Source organism: Microtus ochrogaster, assembly GCF_000317375.1.
Source record: "Microtus ochrogaster isolate Prairie Vole_2 chromosome 14 unlocalized genomic scaffold, MicOch1.0 chr14_random_1, whole genome shotgun sequence".
Classification (NCBI taxonomy): Eukaryota; Metazoa; Chordata; class Mammalia; order Rodentia; family Cricetidae; genus Microtus; species Microtus ochrogaster.
Genome location: NW_004949096.1, coordinates 6,400,715 through 6,410,405, shown reverse-complemented (window position 1 = coordinate 6,410,405; position 9,691 = coordinate 6,400,715). Strand labels below are relative to the sequence as shown.

At 40.4% G+C, this 9,691-nt stretch overlaps 1 protein-coding gene across 1 annotated transcript in view; it reads right to left on the bottom strand.

The window, feature by feature from the left end:
* Hipk3 (homeodomain interacting protein kinase 3) overlaps positions 1 to 9,691 on the bottom strand; it is an 88,210-nt gene that overhangs the window by 18,879 nt on the left and 59,640 nt on the right. The window contains exons 3-7 of the mRNA XM_026787847.1: positions 9,025 to 9,148; positions 4,037 to 4,156; positions 2,819 to 2,905; positions 1,380 to 1,564; positions 68 to 227 (exon numbers count right to left, since the gene is read on the bottom strand). Coding sequence (XP_026643648.1) covers positions 68 to 227; positions 1,380 to 1,564; positions 2,819 to 2,905; positions 4,037 to 4,156; positions 9,025 to 9,148 — 676 coding nt within the window. The remainder of the gene's footprint in view (positions 1 to 67; positions 228 to 1,379; positions 1,565 to 2,818; positions 2,906 to 4,036; positions 4,157 to 9,024; positions 9,149 to 9,691) is intronic.

Sequence of the window (9,691 nt, the reverse complement as noted above, 5' to 3'; positions counted from 1 at the left end):
GACATCTCAAAGCAAAATGAACAAACAGAAGGCTTTTCATAAAGTACTAACAACTATAAATTCTTACCTGGCTTCTTAATGTCCCAATTTTAGTAAGGTTTGCCGTGAGAGCAGCAGTGCCATTTGATGCGACCGGCCGTAAGAGCGACATTTTACTGTGGGTACTTGTTTCACATGAATTTGGGTGGGACTTACAAATATCCATTATATGAAAGCAGGACTTCACACTGCACAAGAAAAAGTGGAAAATACTGTATCATTATTTAAAACGCTTAGTTTAAGATTATTGTACAGTAACAAAATAAAAATTATTTGGAAAAAAATAAATTCTACAATTTGTACTTTATTTCTTGTTCTTTTTCTAACAGTAATTTCTACAAGAAAAATATTAATGCAAATATATATTATGCTGATAATATTTTTAAGAATGCAATTTTTATTATTTATTTATTAACACATAATAATTTAATGATCTCTGCTTTAATTTGTACTAAATTTTAATAGACAAATCACTAAATTAATAGTACCAAGAATGTCATTATGATGTTATTTTCAAAGTGGTTATTTATGAACATCCATAGAATATCTTCAGTGTTTAAGGGAAGTATACCTGGGTTTCATAAAAATACTAGTACAATGGCATTTCACAATAATGAATATTGGTTCATTCACATAATAACTTTCATTACTGTTGTGACAACAGCAATGTAGTTGCTTTAAGCCATGGGGGAGTGTCTATTTAGGTTTTAAGTGGCGGGTTTCACTGTGGCATACTCACACATAGGAATCACTATGCTTCACTTGTACTCCTCCTGCCTGCTCTCTCTCATGTTCCTCCTCCCACTCCCTCCTGCTGGTCCACTCCTCTCCCAGAACAGCTGCTCTGAAGTCACATGATTCTACTACCTTTGCCAACCGAGAAAGACCATAAAAACGTCACAAATTTTACTTAAGGCAGCTGACAAAGCCTTCAAAATTTGACCATATCTTCTTCCTTACTAACCCCTCTTTCCTTCTAAAACTTAAAGGAGCAAGAGAAGGAGAAAGAAATCAAAAGATACACAAGGAACACAGACAACAGAGTTACAGGTCTCCAAAGGACAGAACCTAGGGAGAGCTGGTGAAAACAGAAATGGGACTTAAAAGAGACCTGACATTCTCTTCTATGCCCTCACTGCTCCAGTAAGAACACTCCCATTTTCAGTGACACTTGGGGTCAGCAGTGAAACTGGCCTTCCAATCTGTGTTCTAATTCAACTCTGCCATCTCAGTCCGGGTGGCTCCATCTCTTTAGACTTATTAATGGCTAGTGAAGACACTGGTTTTCTATATACCTATCATTTTTAAAGCACACTAGGAAAGGTTATAAAGTGACGTACTGGTTGCTGTGAGGGAAATCTAGAAGATGCTTCATATTAACGAATGGGTGGTTCAGCGTCTCAATCGGAGTAATTCTTAAGTCTGCATCAATTAGCAACATTTTTTTCAACAGACTAACAAATTCTCTTCTATCAGCTTTCTCAGCCAAAAGATCACTTCCTTCCAAATCCATCACTGTGTTCACCTATAACATCAAAGTTTCAAGTCATAAAATAAAGATAAAAAGAAGTGTTTGTTAAAATTCACATCTTAAAAAAAACAGTCAGCTAGTTATTTGAAACAAAAAGAACTGAAGTTCATAAATCTACAAAATCTTCTGAGGTAACAAACAGGATTCACTCAAAGTAGGAAATTTAAGGGGAAAAAAAAAAAAAACCTTGCTGGGTAGTGGTGGTACACACTTTTAATCCCAGCACTTGGGAGGCAGTGACAGGTGGAGCTTGAGTCTGAGGCCAGCCTGGTCTACAGAACAAGTTCCAGGACAGCCAGGATTACACAGAAAAACCCTGTCTTTAAAAAGTAAATAAAAAAACAAAAACAAAGAAACAAAACCACTTTATTACTACTGCATAAGTGAATGAGTTACATCTGTTAGTATATGTATCTCTATGTGAGGGCATGCGTGTGTACTGTTGAGTGCGTGTCTCTGTGTGTGTGTGTGTGTATGTATGTGTATATATATATATATATATATATATATATATATATATATATATCTGTGTATATATGTCTCTGTCTGTCTTGAGTGCTTGGGTGTTAAGTGTGTATGTCTGTGTATGCATGCCCATGAGTCCCGTTCATGTGTGTGGATATCTTTGTGTTGAATGTGTGTGTGCGCGTGTGTGTACATGTGGACATCTTTAAGTAGGTTCTTCTCTTCTACCTTTAAATACATTCCAGGGCCAGAGCTCAGGTCACCAGGTTTGCATGGTCAGTGTTTTTTCTCCATTGAGCCATCTCACTAGCCCAAATGTTGTTACTAAACACAGACCTATTCCTATTAAGACAGGAAAAAGTCTTCTTGTTCATTTTCCTTTTGAAGACAAAACAAAAACAAAACACTAAAACCTTTAGAAAAAGACAGCATAGGCAAATTTAAACTCTGATAAAGACAAATACAATTTAGCTTGAAAGCTTGAAAATTTTGAATTAATTCTGTTTCAAACACTTCAAAAGTAAGATTTAAAAATGAGTGAGATCCTGGTAGTGGTGGCTCATACCTTTAATCCCGGCAATCAGGAAACAGAGGCAGGCAATCTGAGTTTGAGGCCAGCCTGATCTACAGAGTGAGTTCCAGGACAGCCAGAGCTACATAGAAAAACCTCGTCTTGAGACACCAAAAAAAAAAAAGTAGAAACTGAGTGTTGTGCTTTGAATCCTTGGCCCTCTAGGGTCATCTTCAAGCACACAAGATTAACAAAGCGACTGCAGTACTCACGTGCACTATATCGTCCAGACTGTTGAATATGTACTTTCTGGCTTCTTTAGACTTCATTCCTGTCTCTGCCTCATGCTCTTCCAGTGTCTTATTATATACAATCAAGAGAAAAGAACATATTACTCTCCATATGCCTTTAAGACTCCATATGCCTTTAGCCTAATACCAAGTGTAGTTGTTTCAAAAAGAGCAACAAGCAGAAATGTACTTTATATACAAATAAATGAATAAATATGAAGTCAGCAATGGTGCATTCGCTAAGCCCAGTACTCAAGAGGCTGACACAGAAAGATCAAGCTGGAGACCACCCTGGACTGTGCTGAGTTTGTCAACTTGACACAGCCAGAATCATCTTGGAAGAGGGAACCTCAGTGGAGAAAATATCTCCATTAGCACAGCCTATGGACAAGACTGTGGGACATTTTCTTGATCATGATGGATGTGGGAAGCCCATCCCACTATGGGCCGCCCAGATCATTGATGCAGCGCCACATCTCCGCGTGCAGTCCCAGGTGATGTAAGACAGCACGCGGAGGGGCTGGAAAAACAGCCCCTGGTCAAGAGCACTTGTTGCTTATACAGAGGGTCAAGGTTCTGTTTCCTAGAACCCACATGGCAGCTAACAAGCATCTGTAACTCCAGGTCTACAGGATCTGACACCCTCTTCTGACCTCTCGAGGTACCAGGTACACATGTGGTACATATACATACATGGAGGCAAAACACACAGTAAAAAATAAAATCTAAAGTAATTTTTTTAATTTAAAGGTGGGGAATGGGAGCACGCCAGTAAGCAGCACTCCTCCATGGTTTCTGCTAGAGCTCCTTCCTGTCCTGGCTTCCTTGAATGATGGGCTATCACCAGGGTGTGAAAACTTTCCTCTCCAAGTTGCTGTTGGTCATGGTGCTTATTACAGCAACAGTAAACCAAACTAAGAAAGCTATCTCGACCCTATAAAAGAAATCAAAGCTGGTAAAGATAGTAGACAGATTCAGAACCTGTTCTACAGTATTTATTAGTATAGTATATAATTGAGTGAGAAATATAACAAATGTAATATATATACGCATATATATGCACTTAAAAAACACTAAAGATGAATTAAGTTGAGTTGTTAGAGAATAAGCAATAAAATAAAAACAGGTATGGAATGCATTACCCATGAGGCATCTTAGAAAACTGTTTAATAATAAATATGCTTATTTTTAGTTAATTACCTTTAATCTCCAACCAGAATGAGACATATCTGTTTCTCTGCAAAAAAATCTTGTGGATTTTGTACCCACATTTAACAATTGTTCTCCTGGTAAACCTTGAGTCTGAGAAATGTATCGAATCTGAAAAATAATTTAAAAACAATTTATTCTTTCAATGACAGGCATTAGTTGGACACTTTGTCAGCAACTACACTAGATCTCAGGTTAAGAAGAAAAAGATATCTATGCCCTCAATAAATTCACACTGAGGAACCTGCAGTGTTTTAAATACATAGGAAATGTACACTGTAAGAAAAGACAGGGAAGGATACCTAAAACGACTGTAGTCAAGAGTTTCCTGAGAAAAACTTGATCTATATTCAAGTTATATGTAAATTATTAATGTAATGTAAAATATTAAAGTTCTATATAAATCAAGAGAGGAAACCAACATGTTCAAAGCCTGGAAATACAAAGAGCATTAAGGGAGAAAGAGTTAAGAGATGATTATACCTTTGGGGATAAGGCGGACAATACTGGCGGTTTGAACCCATGTTCTCATAGATGCTAAGAAAGTGCCTACCATTGAGCTCTTCCCAACCCAACAACCTACTAGGAAGGAAAGAGAGGGATTGGACTGATAGATAGCCTAGATGAGCTATTCTAGGGAGAGCGTAGACAGAGAGCCTGGTGGTCTAACCCCTCCCGGCAGAGCCCCCTAACATTACCTGGCCTAGGCATCACAGAGCAAGCACTCTTCCTTCGGTTCTGGGCTCTAATATCACCTTACTCATTATACACTCCAAGCCAGGAAAAACAAACAAACCAGTAACTCTGTCTTCCCGCAACCCCACTCTCCGTCATGGAGGTTCTTCTCCATTCTGCTTCTCCCAGCTGGTGCACGTCCCTTCCCCTGCCACCTCGCACTCTTCCCTCCAACCCTCCACACCACGACAGTGCCTGGTACACATCAGCCTTGATGGTGGTTCTCACATTCTCTAACTGCTCAGTACAAGAAAGAAGCCCAGGCTTGAGCGGGGGAAATACAACAGGACCGAAAAGGTCCTCCATCTTCCCTCTTTCCAGTTTAACCTTAGACACTTTGCTTTATTAAGTAGTAGTTCATCTTCTTCTTCACCTTCAAGTTCTTTTCTCTTTTAATTCCTTCCTCTATGATTAAGAGAAATCCTTTATCTTCTAGCCTCAAAAATAAAGATAAAAATCTTGTCTTTTTAACAGTCACTTTTATAAAGGCCTTTCATTCCTTTCATTTTGTGCAGTGAGGTGAGGTGAAGAAAGAGTCCCGCTATCTACTCAGACTGGCCTCAAACACAAAGCAGTCATACCGCCTCAGCCCCCTGGAGTTTTGGGATTATAAGCATATGCCACCACAGTTGGCTTCATTTTATTTACATACTAATGGCTACCATCTTTTTATTCAAAATTTTTGTTTATCCAGCTAGACACAGTGGTACAAGTCTTTGATCCCAGCACTTGGGAGGCAGTGGCAAGTAGATAGATGCCTGTGAGTTCGAATCTCGCCTGGTCTATAGAACAAGTACCAGGACTATATAGAGGCCTTTTCTCAGAAAACCAAAAGACCACTTCTGCTATTAAAGCTTTTATTAATAACAAAAGCAAAACAGAAAAGAAAGACTATTTTGCAGTCATAGAAGCTTACACTCAGAAGGCTGAAGTACCCTCAGATATGTCTGGGGGGGGGGGGTTAACAATAAAAATTCTGAGAGATATAAAAGGACGAAATGATAAAGTGGCATGAGTTGTTCCTTCCCTGAAACCCAAATCTGAGGACAGGACAACAGGGTGGCTGGGTATTTAAAAACTAATGCAGACTGAGAAAAGCCCCTCTCAGGGGCTAGACTGATACTACTGGGGTAAGAATGGAGTCCAGAAGATGGCCACTACCAAAAAAGGTGGGGTGGGGACAACAGTACAGATCAGGTTTGGTTGTACCTTTTACTTCCCATCCTTGTATCAAGGCTGCTTTGGGAGTATCGCTGCCCATTAGGCATGTGGACGCGATCCACTGTTAGTGGCTTCTGGAAGCAAACTGCCTCTGGTAGTTTAGCTTTCTTTTTTTTTTTTTTTTAATCATGTGTCTCTGGGTGTGGTGTCATGTATGTATGCTTGTTTGCATGTGTGTAAGGACATTGTGATGTGGGGAAAGCCCATGTTCATCCTTGTTTGCAGGTGTGTGATCTTATCCTTGGTTGGATAAGGCTCTATTTTTTCCACAATTGCTCTCCATGCGCAGGGTCTCTCAACTGAACTCAGTGTTGGCAGATGCATCTCCTGATCCATCTTCTCAATTTGGGATTTGGAATCTGGGATTCAAACTCCTGTCCTCACATGACAAGTGCAGCAAGGCCACTGAGCCACCTCCCCAACCACTTTTCTATAATCTAGATTCCTCATCTGAAAATAGGACAGTAAGTATCCCAGAGACGTGGAGAATGTAAAGTTTTATAATAGTAGTTTCTGGGCCAGGAAGGAACTCAGTAAGTAAATTAGAAATATTACTGTCGCCCACTGCCAGTGTGAGGCTAAAAACAGTACTAATGTACTTATTTTGTTGTTTATCTTTTTTTTGGTTTTTCGAGACAGGGTTTCTCTGTAGCTTTGGAGTCTCTCCTGGAACTAGCTCTTGTAGACGAGGCTGGCCTCGAACTCACAGAGATCCGCCTGCTTCTGCCTCCAGAGTGCTGGGATTAAAGGTGTCTACCGCCACAGCCCGGCCATAATAATGTACTTTAAAGAATAATATACCAGCTGGGCAGTGGTGGCACAGGCCTTTAATCTTAGCACTCGGGAGGCAAAGACAGGCGGATCTCTGAGTTGGAGGCCAGTCTGGAACGGCTAAGACAGTCAGGATTGTTTCACAAAGATTCCCTGTTTCAAAAAACAAGGGGGGGGGGCTAAGCTAAGGCTATAATTCAGTGGTAAAACACAGTTCAATCCTGAGCCAGGGGAGGGGGATCACAAAGGTTTTAGTTGAACATGACGCCACACAATTATAATCTTAGCACTTCCAATATAGAACTAGGAGAAAGAAAGCTTGAAGCCATTTTAATGTACCTAAGATTCTGTTTCAAAAAACAAAAAAGAACCCACTGTCTTACTTGGAGTACCTCAGTGCACTGAGACAACTGACAGCTGGAGCCAGGGAACGGCTACATTAGGAGCCAGATGAAATCTATGAAAACGAAACACTAACATTTGTAAAAATACTTCTAGTTACTGGGAATCCTCAGCACTCAGGAGGCCGAGGCAGGAATATTTCTTTAGGTTTGAGGACAGCATGGGCTATCTAGTGAATTCCAGGTCATCCTGGGCTGGAGTGTGAAATCCTATCTCAAAAGGGAGAAAAATTCCCTAAGATTAAGATGTATGAGTGTTGTATTTTAAAACATAACGATTTTAAAAACTGAATGAAAATTGCAATTATTGGTGCCTCATGATAATCACTTTCTTCAGTTCCTTTGGAGGAACACCCACTCTGAAAATACTGTTCCTCTAAACCAGGTAACACCTATTCTGAGTTTTGTTTAGTCCCCCTACTCCTTTGTCTTTAAAAAAAAAAATTACAGGATTTAGAGAAATCAGGTTTGGCTCAGGCTTTTGTCTTTAAATTACCATGGTGACCTAACAAGCCTATCCACTTGGAGGTGGGTGCCATTTTCTCTCCTCCATATAAAGGAGGGCGCACAGTGACTCACCATCAAGTTGTTAGTACTAACATGAGCTGCCCAAGACATCAAAGTCCAAATCCAGAGTACACCAGCATTTCAACTTGGAATTGCCACTAGATGGTGCCTGCCCACAGGACTATGTGTGCCATGAACTAACCAGAAGTCTACATGCATGCTTCTGGCAGCACGTGGCGGCTTGGAATGCTGGCTCCGGGTGGACGGCCACGTCCTTCAGAACCAGCCCTGTTCTAGAAGCTCCATCAAATGGAACTGGAGACAGCTGTGAGTGACCTGATGTGGGAGCTAGGAACAAAACTCAGGTCCTCTAAGAGAGCAGAATATATCCTAAACCACTAAGCCATCACTTTAGCCCCTCACATCCTTTTTGATAGAGACAATCAACAATAAAACTCAGAATTAAGGCCAGGCAGAGTGGTGCACACCTTTATTCCCAGCACTTGGGAGGCAGAGGCAAACAGATCTCTGTGAGTTAACCCCAGCCTGGTCTGTGTAGTGAGTTCCAGGACAATCAGGGATATATAGGGAGACCCTGTCTCAAAAAAGAAAAATGTTAAACAGGCCTGGGCAAAAAGATACATGCCCTAAGATAGGGGAACTGAAGTAAGACTGCACTGCCTACCAATAACCTGCCTCAAACAAACAAAAGCTAAGCACTGTATTACCTAAATATTATATAATATATTGGATGATGAATTATTTTTAAAAACTGGTTTGAAGTCTGCAGATTGTAACTTATCTTATAAAAATTTACTTGCGATAGTTTGAATGAGATGTCCCCATAAATCTGAGCATTTGAACACTTAGTCCCCAACGGGTGGCCGTTTGGGAGGATTAGGAGGTATGTGGCCTTGCTGGAGGGGTTTCAGTAGGGGTGGACTTTGAATTTCCAAAGACTCTTGCTAATTTGAACTAGCTCTCTTTGCTTCTTGCCTGTGGTTTGATGTGTGAGTTCTCAGCTGCAGCTCCAGCCAACCTGCACCTGCTGCCTATGCTCCATCATCATGGACTCTCTGAAGCTATAAGCCCAAAATAAATGCCTCCTTCTGGAAGCTGCCTTCTTCATGCTTTATCACAGCAATGGAAGAGTAAGTAATGCATTACTGGAAAAGAGCTTTTAATCAAGATCTAATGTTAAGTGAATTTAAATTCCGTAAGATGCTAAGTTTAGATACTTTATGGAGCTAGTCACATTTGGTGCATGTAGAATCATGCATGACTCTAAGACTATAAATTACTCTGACTTACTACCAACTCCAATCATTATGACAGTTCTGTTACCTGATCATACTCCAAGGCTCCTGGGTAGAGTGGCCATCCAAGGAATAGTTCTGCAATCACACATCCCAATGACCACATGTCTATGGCTTCACAAAATGGCAAACCCAATATAATCTCTGGAGCTCTGGAATTTAAAAACAAAAACAAATTAGGTTCCTTTTTATTTTAAATGCTGATTCTATTTGACATTCTAAGAAAAGTTCTAAAGCAGCAGAGAAATCTTGTTTACGGTAACGTGACTCTAGGAACTCTTCAAAGCCCAGTGCTAAGCAGTGCTAAGGTGAAGGGATTGTGAGCAGAACAGCATGCCCAAGTCTCTTTCCACAGCCCTTTCCCTTAGCAAGATCTGTTAACAATTTAAAAAAAAAAAAAAATCAACCCAGACCTTGCTTTGCAAGCTACAGCAGATTAGGAAGAATACACAGAGAGAAAGCCGGTAAAAATCTTTAGACATTGTGATGTCAACAGAACTGAAAACCAGGCAGTCAAAGTTAAGACCAAATGAAAACAAAAATTCCTGCTGGGTGGTGGTGGTAGCCTTTAATCCCAGCACTAGGGAGGCAGAGGCAGGCTGATCTTTGTGAGTTCGAGGCCAGCCTGGTCTACAAGAGCTAGTTCCAGGACAGGAACCAAAAGCTATGGAGAAACCCTGTCTCGAAAAATCAAA